Source organism: Chiloscyllium plagiosum, unplaced genomic scaffold (genome assembly GCF_037043375.1).
Source record: "Chiloscyllium plagiosum isolate Xiang-an unplaced genomic scaffold, Cpla_swu_hap1 HiC_scaffold_13, whole genome shotgun sequence".
In the NCBI taxonomy this organism is placed as follows: domain Eukaryota; kingdom Metazoa; phylum Chordata; class Chondrichthyes; order Orectolobiformes; family Hemiscylliidae; genus Chiloscyllium; species Chiloscyllium plagiosum.
The window spans coordinates 4,473,986-4,490,006 of NW_028270151.1; the positions used below are offsets into that span (position 1 = coordinate 4,473,986).

The window sequence follows — 16,021 nt, forward strand, 5'->3', positions numbered from 1 at the left end:
TTCTGGCTCACAGTTTTTAATCTGTAAAGGGTGTCAGATTACAGAAAATTAATTGGATTAAAGGTATGTATTTACTAAAAATGAAAATAATGATGACATACCGCAATGGAAATGCAAACCTGATTTTTCAAAGATTTACCGAGAATTAAACGGTTGTGCAATTATAGGGAACTGGAAATTGCAAGCAAAAAATTTACAAATACATTTGTATTTAACTTAAATACAAACAAAACTTTCTTTCAATTCTTTCTTTCAGTTAAAAGCAATTTTGGTACAATCTAGACTTCAGAGCCAATGAGGTAAGCTATATCTTGCCAAAGAATGATGCCAGTACAACATCATCTGGTGTGGAAAGAGCTACAAAAATAGAATTTGGAACTCAGGAACATTTAAACCCACGATTAGTTATTTTACCAATTCAGCTTGATGCTGTTATACAAACATATTAATTTGAAGGTTAAGCACATTAAAATGAAAAAGTACAATAGAACAGAAGAGTGGGATTTATAATGTTAAGCGCACCAAAACTATGATGCTGTCCCCATCTTTCAGTTTTGCACCACTTTTGCTTTACATATTGGAAGTACATGTTCCTATCTGCTTCATTCCCAGGTTTGGGTGGTTTTTGGTAAACCTGAGATTTGTCAGGGTTAAGAAAGAAAATCAGTGCTAGAAATCACAATGAAAATCTCTATTGTCAGCACTTTGCCAAAAAAAGAGAGATCGCTAAGCTCTGGTAATACTTTGTCTTGTCACATAACCATCAGAATTGAACAAACTTATTAGATCTATTCATAAGGCAGATATTTTCATTCAGTCCAATAAACAAATCAAGTGCTATTGTGATTTACATTAAATCACAGGTGGCATTAAACCTTTGGAAAAGCTACAAAATATGCACTATATGTAAACAAGTGTTAAGAGGAGAATACAGCATATTCCTTCAACAGAATGGATACAAAAAAGCCATGACTGTCTTGACAGTTCGTGTTTGCTACTGTATTAAATAAATTTAACATTCTATTCAGTGTAACTTAGTGAATCTTCATTCAAGTGAACAGCTGTCTACTTATTGAACATGAAAACCAAAATATCCACTCAAATCGATTTGTTATTGGATATATCAAAATAAAAGCAAAGTATTTAATTTCAGGAAGAAATGAAACTTAAAAATAAAATGGGTTTTTCAAATAATCAACTTTGGCGATGGCTGACATCAATGATCCTGTGTCCTGTCAATCAATCATCTATCTTCAATCTGTTGATTGCCACACTATGAACAATCTTTCTCAACTGAGTCCATTTTCTACTGCCCTCATTTCCTCTTTTACAAAGGGATGAGCCTAGATTTTGATATTGTTGATCCATGCCTTCGATCTCTTTGTGCACGCTTTTCAGGTATTGTGCTCAATTTTTCCCAAGCACCACCGCACCCCAACATTTCATGCCCAAAATGAGTGCAATTTCTTGATATAACTACTGCAAATAAGTTCCTCTTCACACAGGCTTCCTCAAGAACCCACTCATTTGTCCAGTTGGTTGCCATACTACATGGAAACAGACTCTTTGGTCTAACCAGTCCATGCCAAACATAATCCTAAACTAAACCAGTCCCATCTGCCTGTGCATTGTCCACATCCGCCCAAACCTTTCCTATTCATGCACTTATCCAAACGTCTTTTAGACATTGTAATTGCGCCCTCATCCACCACTTCCTCAAGCTTTGACAAATGTAAGAAGTGCCGAAGTCCCTTCACTTCAAATACTCATTTGAGATTCAGCAATCTTATTAATGGTCCAATTTTCAGAGTTATACTTTTCTGGCATGCAAATCTCCGTTGCAATCAAGATGGTGTGACTATTCTATACTCTTGTAAATGACTTCACAATGCTATGATCTTATTAAGTCGAAGCTATGATTCTTAGTAGACTCTGCACCTTGCCCAATGAGTGGTCCAAGATCTACAGTGTTTGTCGGCACACATATTCCTTGGTATATCAATAAGCCATATGGAGGTTAAAAAAAGACATTCTTCAGCTGTGCCAAGTTTCAGCCACAGATTCCTTCCTAGCAGTGTGGACTCAATGACTGATATAGATAAATCTGGATTTTCGTTCAGAGAATACAAAACAGAATTCAAAAGAATAAATGGCAAACTGAGTATAATAAAAAGTAGTTTGGGTTGAGTTGCATTGTCATGCTTTAAAATACAGTGGAAGTCAATTATAATGCAATTCAACATGCCAGAAATTTTAATATAATGCTGGGCTCACATAGCTTTCAAAAGATGTCAATCTTTATCTAAATCTTCATTATACTGGAGAAATAGGAGAAAGTAAGGAGTTTAATATTCAATGTCGAACAATATGTCATCTCACTTTGTTGGACACAAACATCCCTTTTATAACAGACTTCCCACTGAACCAAATTAGATTACTGAATAATCTGAGACTTCATTATTCATCTCCTGCATTTACATTTACATTTTCATAATTTACATAAACATTCAAAAATGTTAGAGGGTATATCACAAGATTCTAACATGCTGAAAGGATGCAAAACAAAATTCCCTCTAGTCCACTTCTTACCAACTTCCAAACACCTCATGCAAACTAATCTTAAACATTACTTGCAGCATACAGAAGAGGGCACACTAATGTGACAGTTATTAAACTGAATTAACCTAGGGGTTGAGAGTTCAAACTTTAACTAGGCAAAATTGCATTCAACAAATTATTGATTCCTGAAGAAGGGCTCATGCCCGAAACCTCTATTCTCCTGCTCCTTGGATGCTGCCTGACCTGCTGCGCTTTTCCAGCAACACATTTTCAGCTCTGATCTCCAGCATCTGCAGTCCTCACTTTCTCCCATTCAACAAATTATATAAATCTAGTACCAGAATAGTGAGGATAAGAGCTGCTGGATGATCATTAAATGTCCTTCAGGTAAAGGAAACTGCCACCCTCTATCCGTACTGGTATACACAAGACTCTGCACTTTTTTAACAAAAGTACCTTTGTGCTTTATCAGAATATTTTCAAAGAAATAAATTTCCCATTGCCACTTAATTTTCTGTGGTTCTGCATGAAGGAAGGATAGACTAGAATAGTGGAAACTGTGAAATAATGCAGACTGTGGTTGTTATCAGGGAACAGGTTGTAGGAAGAATTGTGTCAAACTACTCAGGATCTGTCTGGACTAATTGCTGGAAAAGCGCAGCAGGTCAGGCAGCATCCAAGGAGCGGGAGAATCGACGTTTCGGGCATGAGCGCTTCTTCAGGAATCAATAATTTGTTGAATGCAATTTTGCCGAGTTAAAGTTTGAACTCTCAACCCCTAGGTTAATTCAGTTTAATAATTCCTGGTTAAATGTGATGTTTGGGCCTTACTTGTTTTACCTTGAACATGCTGTACCTAACTAACTACAGGCAGTCCCCACGTTATGAATGGGTTCTGTCCTGGAGCACATTCTAATCCGATTTGTACACAGGTTGGAACATAGTACAGTATAGTACAAAACAGCTGTTCAGAAGTACAAGAAAACGTTCATGTCAGATCTTTAAAATTATTATGGGGTATTGTTTGTAAGTACAAGCATTCATAAGTTGGACATTCATAAATCGAGGACCACCTGTATCCCCAAAATTACACACTAACCAGGTATTCATCTTGCCACTGTTTTTCATATGTTGCTGACATAAAAAATTTGCTACTTGGATAGTAAACCCTGGAAATAATTTATCGCAGGAAGCACGGTCATAAAATGATTTACGAATTCCAGTACAAAGAAGAACATCACACCAAACCATTCCTGAGTTAGGGAGACCCGGGACGTAAAAAAGCTAACATTTATACAGTGTTGGCTAATCAGTGAGCTTTGTTTAAAATTAAACCAAAGCCAAATTACATAATGTGAATTCCAAGGATCAAATACCATTCACCCAAAAAAGGAACAAAAAAAATTAAAAGTCAAACTTCTTGCATGCAATTAAAAACACAGCACTCAAAATTAAAGAAAAATACACCACAGTAACATAACATGCAAGATATTTACCACTGAGTCATGAATCACCTTACCTTGCTAACAGTGGAACCCAATTGACAGCAGAAAATGGCAGTAGAAAGAAGAGGAATATTGATAACTTTCCCTAACAAACTAAATTCAAAATACATTTACCCAATTTAGTTTCCTGGATTTCCACCAAAAGTTAAACCACAACACAGTATTGCTGAAATCCCCACCCAGCTCACTACCCTATCCCTGCAATTCTCATGGCCAATTTAGCATGGCCAACCCACCAATTCACTACAGCTGAGTGAAACCTTTTGTTGAAGAATTATTTTCAAGCATTTTAATTGCAGCAATAATTTTAAGTATGGTCAACTGATCATTAAGGTCCTTCTACAGTGTCAAAGGTCTTGGATCAATTGCAAGTAAACAGGTTTTCACCAATATAATGTAGGAATTGTGGATGGTGGAGATCTGAAACAAATACAGAATTTGCTGGCAAAACTCAACTGGTCTGCCAGCATCTATGGGAAGAAAGCAGAGAAAACATCTCAATTCCAGTGACTGTCCATCAGCAGAATCATGAGTTCTGACCACCTTGAGTTTCACTGCAATTTCTGTTTTTGTTTCAGGTTTTCACCACTTCCTGGTTTAAAGGACTGTGTCAGATTTTGCTGCATGAGGCAAGCAACATCTGTCACAAACAAACTCTACCCTCACCCCTTTTCAGTTCAAAAACCTTTTAACTGCTAATGCTGAAAGTAGGAATTGAAAATAGTACAGTGACAAAAACAGGGTATTTTGTACCTAGTGATGAGAAAGTCAAAAATGATACGGCCTTAACCAATGAAACGTAAAAGGCTAGAAACTAAATAGTGTGAAGAGGATGAATTGAAGGAGGTGAATTCAATTTCAAACCAGGCACAGAAAGACAATCAGAAGATGGAAAGTAAGATAGGCTTGAGAGATAAAATAAGACAAAGGAACATAATAACTTTTGTTGAAAGGGTTTGGCATATTTTTAAATCTCTTAAACCAATTCACAAACTGAAGAAATGAGATTCCACACATTCAAATTCCTTTCATTGTCAAAACAACTGACGGCTATTAACTTTTATCATATCCTTAACAGCAAAATGTGGTTTCGTAAAGTTACTGGTTTTCACAATGCAACTTGGGCTACAACTAATATTTGTATTTAACGATGTACTCTAGTTGCTCCTTACTGAAGTTGTTGTATGCGATACACAGAAATAATAGTGGCAGACACAGGCATCATTGTTATTTTAACAGCAAATTATCAGAAATGGACTGGATTATTCCAAATTTCAATTCAAATCATTTGGATTTCATTTTTCAACATCTTTCTGTCAGCTTCCATTTCTACATGTTTAGTTATTTATTTACCTGATTTCCAGTTTTTCAATATTTTCCTCCTCAACTTGAAAATGTGATTTTCTGGTGTAACTGCTATTTCTTGTTACCTGGAATGATTTAACGAACCACATTTGAGATTAATCTAAGTCGATTTTAGTGCTCTCAATCAAGATGTTAGGTACATTCATAGCTGTTAATTCCCTCAACAAAGGAAAAAGAACGTAAGCTGTCTCCTCTTCCACTTACTTCGAAATAGAATGTTTCATCAAACTGTGGGTTGCTGGTTTTCTTCTTTACTTTGGTTCTTTTTTGATCCAACCTAACAAAACAAGTATCGTGACATTTTATACAAAACTCTTAATTAGGAATCCATCCTAAAATTAAACTCCCAGGCCGGTACATCTAGATTTAATGAAGTATCCTGATGAGACCCAAGGTTGAAGCTCACAGACCCTGTGCTGGAAGGCACAGAAGCAAGGAACCAGGCTGCCAAGAAATAGCAGAGAGGTGCATTGATTGCTTCATAATCTGTTCCTATTTCCAAGAGCCAGATAGAATCAGATTGGTTGCCTCTCCAAAAGGCCCCTACATGCTTCCAGCCAATTATGCATTTAAGGTCTCATTTGCGCCACACAAATGCCTGACAATGACCATCACCAATAACAGGTACTCTAACCACCACCCCTTGACATTCAATGGTATTACCACCACTGAATCCCCCACTGTCAACATCCTTGGGGTTACCATTGACCAGAAACTCAACTGGACTCACCACAAACACAGTGGTTACAACAGAGGCTAGAGATACTGCAGCGAGAAGCTCACCTCCTGACATCCCAAAGTCTATCCATCATCTACAAGGCACAAGTCAGAAGTGTGATGGAATACTCCCCACTTGCCTGGATAGGTGCAGGTGCAACAACACTCAAAAACCTTGACACCATCCAGGACAAAGCAATCTGCTTGATTGGTACCACATCTACAAACATTCAATCTCGTCCCCACCGGCGCTCAGTAGCAGCAGTGTGTACTATCTACAAGATGCACTGTAGAAATTCACCAAAAAGCCTTTGACAGTACCTTCCAAATTCACGACCACTTCCATCTAGAAGGACAAGTGCAGCAGATACTTGAGAACACAACCACCTACAAGTTCCCCTCCAAGCCACTCACCACCCTGACTTCGAAATATACCACCATTCCTTTACAGTCATTGGGTCAAAATCCTGGAATTCCCTCCCAAACAGCATTGTGGGTCAACCCACAGCAAGTGGATGACAGCGATTCAAGAAGGCAGCTCATCTCCACCTTCTCAAGGGCAAATATGGATGGGCTATCAATGTTGGCCAGCCAGTGATGCCCAAGTTCCATAAATGATTTTTAAAAAAAGCAACGTTTCCTTTAAAGCCCTTCTCCCAGTTCAGGTAAATGCAACTGCGCTGCTCTGTGTAGACACAACATAATTTATTATTGCAATTTTAGAATATAATTTTAGAATCACTGTACCTAGAAGGGCCAACCAGAGAAACACAGGCATAGGGATCACCACTTTGTCCACTTACAAGAGGAAGTCCTTGGCATTCTATTACCCTGAGTGGGGGAAAAAAAAAATGACAACATTAACTTCGTCTAATTGTCAAATATTTTCAGAACTAAACATTCTTCAGGCACTTTTCCAGAAATAGAGGGCAGTTAACAATTGACAGTATTACTAGAGCATGCCATCTGCACACTGCAAAAGAAACTGAAGAGGAGATGATTCTTTTGCTAACTGTCTAGCTGCATTTTAAGGAATTTATTTTTTCTCATCTCTGTTGGTCCATGCTCAAAATATAAGTGCTGGAACATGCTTGATGTCACATAACCTAATTCCTTCCGGCTTAGCGGGAAGAGCAGATTACACCCTTTCTCCACAAAACCCAATCTTTGCCAATCGTATTCAAACAGGCCCAGCATTTTCAGTGCAGCTAAAAATTGGACTGAAAATTTTTGTTTTTGTTTGATTACAAGTAGTGCAATAGTACAGCAGAGATAAAAATCTGATCAGCAAGGTTGCAAGAAAAGCAGCCATAGAGTCATAGTCATAGAGATGTACAGCATGGAAACAGACCCTTCGGTCCAACTTGTCCATGCCGACCAGATATCCCAACCCAATTTAATCCCACCTGCCAGCACCCGGCCCATATCCCTCCTCACCTTTCCTATTCATATACCCATCCAAATGTCTCTTAAATGTTGCAATTGTACCAGCCTCCACCACATCCTCTGGCAGTTCATTCCATACATGTACCACCCGCTGCGTGAAAAAGTTGCCCCTTAGGTCTTTTTCATATCTTTCCCCTCTCACCCTAAACCTACGCCCTCTAGTTCTGGACTCCCCGACCCCAGGGAAAAGACTCTGTCTGTTTATCCTATCCATGCCCCTCATAATTTTGTAAACCTCTATAAGTTCACCCCTCAGCCTCCGATGCTCCAGGGAAAACAGCCCCAGCCTGTTCAGCCTGTCCCTGCAGCTCAGATCCTCCAACCCTGGCAACATTCTTGAGTCTTTTCTGAACCCTTTCAAGTTTCACAACATCTTTCCGATAGGAAGGAGAGTAGAATTGCACGTAATATTCCAACAGCCATGATCGTGATGTGCTCAAGGACTTGGACAGCAAAGGGCAAGACAGTTTGAGAAAGGGTAGCAATATGCAAGGATTCCAGGTGAGACTTTGAGATAGTGCATGATAATAGCTGCTTTCAAAATTACAACAACTTGCAATCAGAGCAGTACACAAAGAAAAATGTCAGAATTGAATTGTATTTTTAGTGTGCATCCTCAACATTGTTTATCCATCTGTCTTAATTAAATCATCAAAAGCAGATCTGCAAGGTTTCTTTTCCTACTTGTTAGGGTAAAACCAGACATCGTTTCCGCTTGGAGACATAAGGGACATAAATGTAAGATAGCGACTTATAAATTGCATAAAAGGCATTGAGATAAACCTCCTTACCTAGAGAAAGGTTTAGAACGTGGACTGCTGGAGTACCTGAGATAAGTAGCATAGATAGATTCAAGGAGAAGCTAGATAAACACAAGGAGAGAAAGGAATTGAACGTGTCACTGATGGAATGAAAGGAAAAGGTTAGAAGGGGCTTCAAGGGAATAACATACACGGTCATGAACTTTTTGGGCAACTGGCTATTACTGTGCTGGAGCTCTTTTCGCCAATACGTTTTCAAGTTCTACTGATCAAAACTATCAAGAAATTCAGTACAGTCTTTTATTGGGAATTCCATTTCTTTTTTCAAAACAATAGGCTTCATCTGATACTTAAAGGCCCACTTTATGCTTCCTCTGCCAACCGGCTCTGCCATGCTCATATCACATCCAGAAATGTAAATTTTTTATTAAAAATTGCACTCTGATGTAATCCCACGGTTATTCAGTCTCTCAGCTCATGTTGAATCTTTTGTCACCTTGACTGGAACAATACTTTCAAAGTATATAGGCAGGAGCTGGAAGAACACAGAAAGCCAGGGAGCATCACGTGGAGAAGTCAATGTTTCGGGTGTAACCCTTCTTCAGGACTGGGAGTGGGTGTGGGGGGGGCTGCAGATAAAGGGGGTGGCAGGGGCAGGGTGGTGAACTGGGGATAGATGGTGTAAAAACAATGACTGCAGATGCTGGAAACCAGATTCTGGATTAGTGGTGCTGGAAGAGCACAGCAATTCAGGCAGCATCCGAGGACAGGCAAAATCGATGTTTCGGGCAAAAGCCCTTCATCAGGAATAAAGGCAGAGAGCCTGAAGCGTGGAGAGATAAGCTAGAGGGGATAGATGGTGACAGGTAGAGGGTAAGACCTGGTTGGTCAATGGGAGGAAAGAATCCGGTTGGTGGATGGGAGGAGTGGAAGTGAGGGGGACGGGCTGGGAAGGGAGTGAGGGGATGGGAAGGGAGATTATTTGAAATTGGAGAACTCATTTTTGAGTCCTCCGGGCTGAAGGCTGCCCAGGCAGAAGATGAGTGCTGTTCCTCCAATTTACAGTTTGGTTCATTGTGGGTCCAGACCTCCCAGTCACCGCCCATTTTAAAACCCCTTTCCAACATGACCATCCTTGGCTTCCTCCATTGCCACAATGAACCAAACCACAAACTGGAGTACCCCAACCTCTTCTTCTGCCTGAGTAGCCTCCAGCTGGAGGACTCAACACTGAGTTCTCCAATTTCAAATAGCCTCCCTTCCCATCCCCCGACTCACTTCCCAGACCCACCCCCTCCCTTCCACTGCTTCCTGCCACCAACCAGATTCATTCTTCCCATTGACCAACCAGGTCTAACCCTGTACCTGTCACCACCTACCCCCAGTTCACCACCCTGCTCCGCCACCCCCTTTATCTGCAGATCCCCCCACACCCAGCCCCCAGTCCTGAAGAAGGGTTACACCCGAAACATCGACTTCTCCACCTCCTGATGCTGCTGGGTTTGCTGCGTTCTTTCAGCTGCCTGCCTATCTATTTTGGATTCCAGCGTCTGCAGGGTCTTTTTGTCTCTAACAATACTTTTAACAGCATATTTAAGTAGCAAAGAACAAAGAATATTACAACACAGGAACAGGCCCTTCGGCCCTCCAAGCCTGCACCGATCCAGATCCTCAATCTAAACCTGTCACCTATTTCCTAAGGATCTGTGTCCCTCTGCTCCCTGCCCATTCAAGTATCTGTCTAGGTGCATCTGAAATGATGTTATCATACCCGCCTCTACCGGCAATGCCTTCCAGGAACTCCCCATCCTCTGCGTGAAGAACTTTCCACCCATATCTCCCCTAAACCTTTTCCCTCTCACTTTGAACTCATGACCCCGAGTAATTGAGTCCCCCACTCTGGGAAAAAGCTTCTTGCTATCCACCCTGTCCGTATCTCTCATGATTTTGCTGACCTCCATCAGGTCCCCCCTCAACCTCCGTCTTTCTAATGAAAATAATCCTAATCTACTCAAACTCTCTTCATAGCTAGCGCCCTCCGTACCAGGCAACATCCTGGTGAACCTCCTCTGCACCCTCTCCAAAGCATCCACATCCTTTTGGTAATGTGGCGACCAGAACTGTATGCAGTATTCCAAATGCAGCCAAACCAAAGTCCTATACAACTGTAACATGACCTGCTAATTCTTGTACTCAATACCCCGTCCGATGAAGGAAAGCATGCCGTATGCCTTCTTGACCACTCTATTGACCTGAGTAGTCCCTTCAGGGAAGAATGGACCTGAACACCCAGATCACTCTGTACATCAATTTTCCCCAGGACTTTTCCATTAACTGTATAATTCGCTCTTAAATTGGATCTTCCAAAATGCATCACCTCACATTTGTCTGGATTGAACTCCATTTGCCATTTCTCAGCCCAACTCTCAAATCTATCTATAGTCTGCTGTATTCTCTGACAGTCCCCTTCACTATCTGCTACTCCACCAATCTTCGTGTCATCTGCAAACTTGCTAATCAGACCACCTATACTTTCCTCCAAATCATTTATGTATACATCTGTCTACATGCAACTTGTGGCACAGAAACTACACGTGAAGCTGCTACTCTCCTTAGAGTTTCACATTATGTTGCTGGTTTTTTTTAAAATCTGGAAACGCAAAGCAATTGTAAAATAACACCAGGAAACCCAAGCAATGAATGTGGAAGGTTAAATAGTTTTTTCGGAAACTGATGAATTATTTTGCTCAAAATGTTACATAGCCATTTGGATACAGAACTGGCTCAAAGGTAGAAGACAGAGGCTGGTGGCGGAGGGTTGTTTTTCAGACTGGAGGCCTGTGACCAGTGGAGTACCACAAGGATCAGTGCTGGGTCCTCTACTTTTTGTCATTTACATAAATGATTTGGATGCGAGCATAAGTGGTACAGTTAGTAAGCTTGCAGATGACACTGGAGGTGTAGTGAACAGCGAAGGAGGTTACCTCAGACTACAACAGGATCTTGACCAGATGGGCCAATGGGCTGAGAAGTGGCAGATGGAGTTTATTGAGATAAATGCAAGGTGCTGAATTTTGTGAAAGCAAGTCTTAGCAGGACGTATGGCAAGGTCCTAGGGAGTGTTGCTAAACAAAGAGACCTTGGAGTGCAGGTTCATCGCTCCTTGAAAGTGGAGTCACAGGTAGATAGGATAGTGAAGGTGGTGTTTGGCATGCTTTCTTTTATTGGTCAGAGTATTGATATAGGAGTTGGGAGATCATGCTGCAGCTGTACAGGACATTGGTTAGGCCACTGTTGGAATATTGCGTGCAGTTCTGGTCTCCTTCCTATCAGAAATATGTTGTGAAACTTGAAAGGGTTCAGAAAAGATTTACAAGGATGTTGCCAGGGTTGGAGGATTTGAGCTATAGGGAGAGGCTGAACAGGCTACGGCTGTTTTCCCTGGAGTGTTGGAGGCTGAGGGGTGACCTTATAGAGGCTTACAAAATTATGAGGGGCATGGACAGGATAAATAGACAAAGTCTTTTCCCTGGGGTCGGGGAGTTCAGAATTAGAGGGCATAGGTTTAGGGTGAGGGGAAAAGATATTAAAGAGACCTAAGGGGCAATTTTTTCACACAGAGCGTGGTACGTGTATGGAATGAGTTGCCAGAGGATGTGGTGGAGGCTGGTACAACTGCAACATTTAAAAGGCATTTGGATGGATATATGAATAGGAAGGGTGAGGAGGGATATAGGCCAGGAGCTGGCAGGTGGGACTAGATTGGGTTGGGATATCTGGTTGGCATGGACGAGTTGGACTGAAGGGTCTATTTCCATGCTGTACATCTCTATGACTCTATATTCAACTTAAACGTAAGGTTAAGCTTATTGAAGGTTATTAAGTGCTTTCAATAACTACTACCAAGGAAAAATGAATCATCAGCATGATGCAACAGTTTTAAAAAGCTGAAAAATCTAAGGCTTCAATATCTTGTTACAACTTGGGCTCTTGTATATTCTGTTCCTCCATTAACTGTAAATCACGTCCTTTTCTAACTGAAATGTGTCTCTTTTGTTTTTGATTTTACATAAAGTTAGTTTGCCAATTTTTGAGTGGATATAGAATGCTTGCTAAGCTTTCAGACTTTACAAACAAAACTGCCTGCACAGTTACTGCCTTTGCTGTTTGAATCAGTGTATCGCTGCACATCAGAGTGCATCTGGGAAAATTAACAAACAGTGAAATTCACAACTAATCTTGGAGGAACTGTTGGGCGAAGTTCACAGCACAGAATCAGATAAGTTAATTGTTGTTTTAAGTCTGTCCAAGAGAAAGGCTACAGGAGTGAGTATAGTGGATTCTTTCTTGATTATATGTTTTTGGAGATAAGTCTCTTGATTAAACTTAAAATATAAGCCATAGCTATTAATTGAACCTGGGGCAGTGTTTGTAGAGGAATAAGACGGTGTTAGTTTCTGGGTCTGTAGATTGTGAAGGAGCAAAAATGGCCTTTGCTGTTATATGTACTTCTTGTCAGATGTGGGAGTTGAAAGAGAGTTTAAGGGTTACTGTGGATTATATCTGCCATAAATGCTGTTGGATGTGAATCTTATCAGATCGAGTGGATCGGTTGGAGAGACAGATAGAAGCGATGAGGAATTTGCAAAAGCAACAGTATGTGATGGATGGCAGTTATAGAAAGGGGGGAAAGTCTCAGATACGGTCACATAGATGGGTTAACTCCAGGAAGGGTGAGAGAGGTCGGCACCGAGGGCAGGAGTCTTTTGTGGACATATCCATTTCAAACAGGTATGCTGTTTTGGAAAATGTAGGGGGTGATGGATTCTCAGGGGAACGTAGCACGAACAGCCAAGTTTTTGGCATTGAGACTGGCTCTAATGCAATGAGGGGTACGTCGGCTTCCAAGAGATCAATTGTGTTAGGGGATTCTGTAGTCAGAGGTACAGACAGACGTTTCTTTGGCCAGCAGAGAAAAAGCAGAATGGTGTGTTGTTTACCTGGAACCAGGATCAAGGATGTCTCAGAGAGGGTGCAGAATGTTCTCACGGGGGAGAGGGGCCAGCAGGAGGTCATTGTTCACATTGGAACCAACGACATTGGAAGGGAAAAGGTTGAGACTCTGAAGGGAGATTACAGAGAGTTAGGCAGGAATTTAAAAAGGAGGTCCTCAAGGGTAGTAATATCTGGATTACTCCCAGTGCTATGAGCTCAGAACAGAAGAGAGTCAAACAGTCAGTGCAGGCAGGGACAAGGTAGGACTAATAAATTAAACTGCATTTATTTCCATGTAAGGGGCCTAACAGGGAAGGCAGATGAACTCAGGGCATGGTTAGGAACATGGGACTGGGATATCATAGCAATTACGGAAACGTGGCTCAGGGATGGGCAGGACTGGCAGCTTAATGTTCCAGGATACAAATGCTACAGGAAAGATAGAAAGGGAGGCAAGAGAGGAGGGGGAGTGGCATTTTGATAAGGGATAGCATTACAGCTGTGCTGAGGGAGGATATTCCTGGAAATACATCCAGAGAAGTTATTTGGGTGGAACTGAGAAATAAGAAAGGGATGATCACCTTATTGGGATTGTATTATAGACCCTCCCAATAGTCAGAGGGAAACTGAGAAACAAACTTGTAAGGAGATCTCAGCTATCTGTAAGAATAATAGGGTGGTTATGGTAGGGGATTTTAACTTTCCAAACATCGACTGGGACTGCCATAGTGCTAAAGGTTTAGATGGAGAGGAATTTGTTAAGTGTGTACAAGACAATTTTCTGATTCAGTATGTGGATGTACCTACTAGAGAAGGTGAAAAACTTGACCTACTCTTGGGAAATAAGGCAGGGCAGGTGACTGAAGTGTCAGTGGGGGAGCACTTTGGGGCCAGCGACCATAATTCTATTCGTTTTAAAATAGTGATGGAAAAGGATAGACCAGATTTAAAAGTTGAAGTTCTAAGTTGGAAAAAGGCCAATTTTGACGGTATTAGGCAAGAACTTTCAAAAGCTGATTGGAGGCAGATGTTCGCAGGTAAAGGGACGGCTGGAAAATGGGAAGCCTTCAGAAATGAGATAACAAGAATCCAGAGAAAGTATATTCCTGTCAGGTTGAAAAGAAAGGCTGGTAGGTACAGGGAATGCTAGATGACTAAAGAAATTGAGGGTTTAGTTAAGAAAAAGAAGGAAGCATATGTCAGGTATAGACAGAATAGATTGAGTGAATCCTTAGAAGAGTATAAAGGAAGTAGGAATATACTTAAGAGGGAAATCAGGAGTGCAAAATGGGGACATGAGATAGCTTTGGCAAATAGAATTAAGGAGAATCCAAAGGGTTTTTACAAATATACTAAGGACAAAAGGGTAACTAGGGAGAGAATAGGGCCCCTCAAAGATCAGCAAGGCGGCCTTTGTGTGGAGCCACAGAAAATGGGGGGAGATACTAAATGAATATTTTGCATCAGTATTTACTGTGGAAAAGGATATGGAAGATATGGACTGTAGGGAAATAGATGGTGACATCTTGCAAAATGTCCAGATTTCAGAGGAGGAAGTGCTGGATGTCTTGAAACGGTTAAAAGTGGATAAATCCCCAGGACCAGATCAGGTGTACCCGAGAACACTGTGGGAAGCGAGAGATGTGATTCCTGGGCCTCTTGCTAAGACATTTGTATCATCGATAGTCACAGGTGAGGTGCCGGAAGACTTGAGGTTGGCAAACGTGGTGCCACTGTTTAAGAAGGGCGGTAAAGACAAGCCAGGGAACTATAGACCGGTGAGCCTGACATCGGTGGTGGGCAAGTTGTTGGGAGGGAATCCTGAGGGACAGGACGTACATGTATCTGGAAAGGCAAGGACTGATTAGGGATAGTCAACATGGCTTTGTGCATGGGAAATCATGTCTCACAAATTTGATTGAGTTTTTTGAAGTAACAAAAGATGATTGATGAGGGCAGAGCAGTAGATGTGATCTATATGGACTTCAGTAAGGCATTCAACAAGATTCCCCATGGGAGACTGATTAGAAAGGTTAGATCTCATGGAATACAGAGAGAACTAGCCATTTGGATACAGAATTGGCTCAAAGGTAGAAGACAGAGGGTGGTGGAGGAGGGTTGTTTTCAGACTGGAGGCCTGTGACCAGTGGAGTGCTACAAGGATCGGTGCTGGGCCCTCTACTTTTTGTCATTTACATAAATGATTTGGATGCGAGCATAAGAGGTACAGTTAGTAAGTTTGCAGATGACACCAAAATTGGAGGTGTAGTGGACAAGGAAGAGGGTTACCTCAGATTACAACAGGATCTTGACCAGATGGGCCAATGGACTGAGAAGTGGCAGATGGAGTTTAATTCAGATAAATGCTGCATTTTGGGAAAGCAAATCTTAGCAGGACTTATACACTTGATGGTAAGGCCCTAGAGAGTGTTGCTGAACAAAGAGACCTTGGAGTACAGGTTCATAGCTCCTTGCAAGTGGAGTCACAGGTAGAAAGGGTAGTGAAGGCGGCGTTTGGTATGCTTTCCTTTATTGGTCAGAGTATTGAGTACAGGAGCTGGGAGGTCATGTTGCGGTGTACAGGACATTGGTTAGGCCACTGTTGGAATATTGCATGTAATTCTGGTCTCCTTCCTATCGGAAAGATGTTGTGAAACTTGAAAAGGTTCAGAA

The 16,021-nt window shown here is 41.3% G+C and overlaps 1 protein-coding gene across 2 annotated transcripts in view; it reads right to left on the minus strand.

The window, feature by feature from the left end:
- The window catches only part of rasa2 (RAS p21 protein activator 2), a 202,400-nt gene that overhangs the window by 56,633 nt on the left and 129,746 nt on the right, over window positions 1–16,021 (minus strand). Inside the window, exons 6-8 of one of the 2 annotated variants that reach the window (XM_043702829.2) lie at window positions 6,894–6,977; window positions 5,634–5,706; window positions 5,418–5,494 (exon numbers count right to left, since the gene is read on the minus strand). In XM_043702829.2, coding sequence (XP_043558764.1) covers window positions 5,418–5,494; window positions 5,634–5,706; window positions 6,894–6,977 — 234 coding nt within the window. Of the gene's footprint in view, window positions 1–1,938; window positions 2,725–5,417; window positions 5,495–5,633; window positions 5,707–6,893; window positions 6,978–16,021 lie in introns of those variants that run through there. The other variant, XM_043702831.2, reaches the window with a different exon arrangement.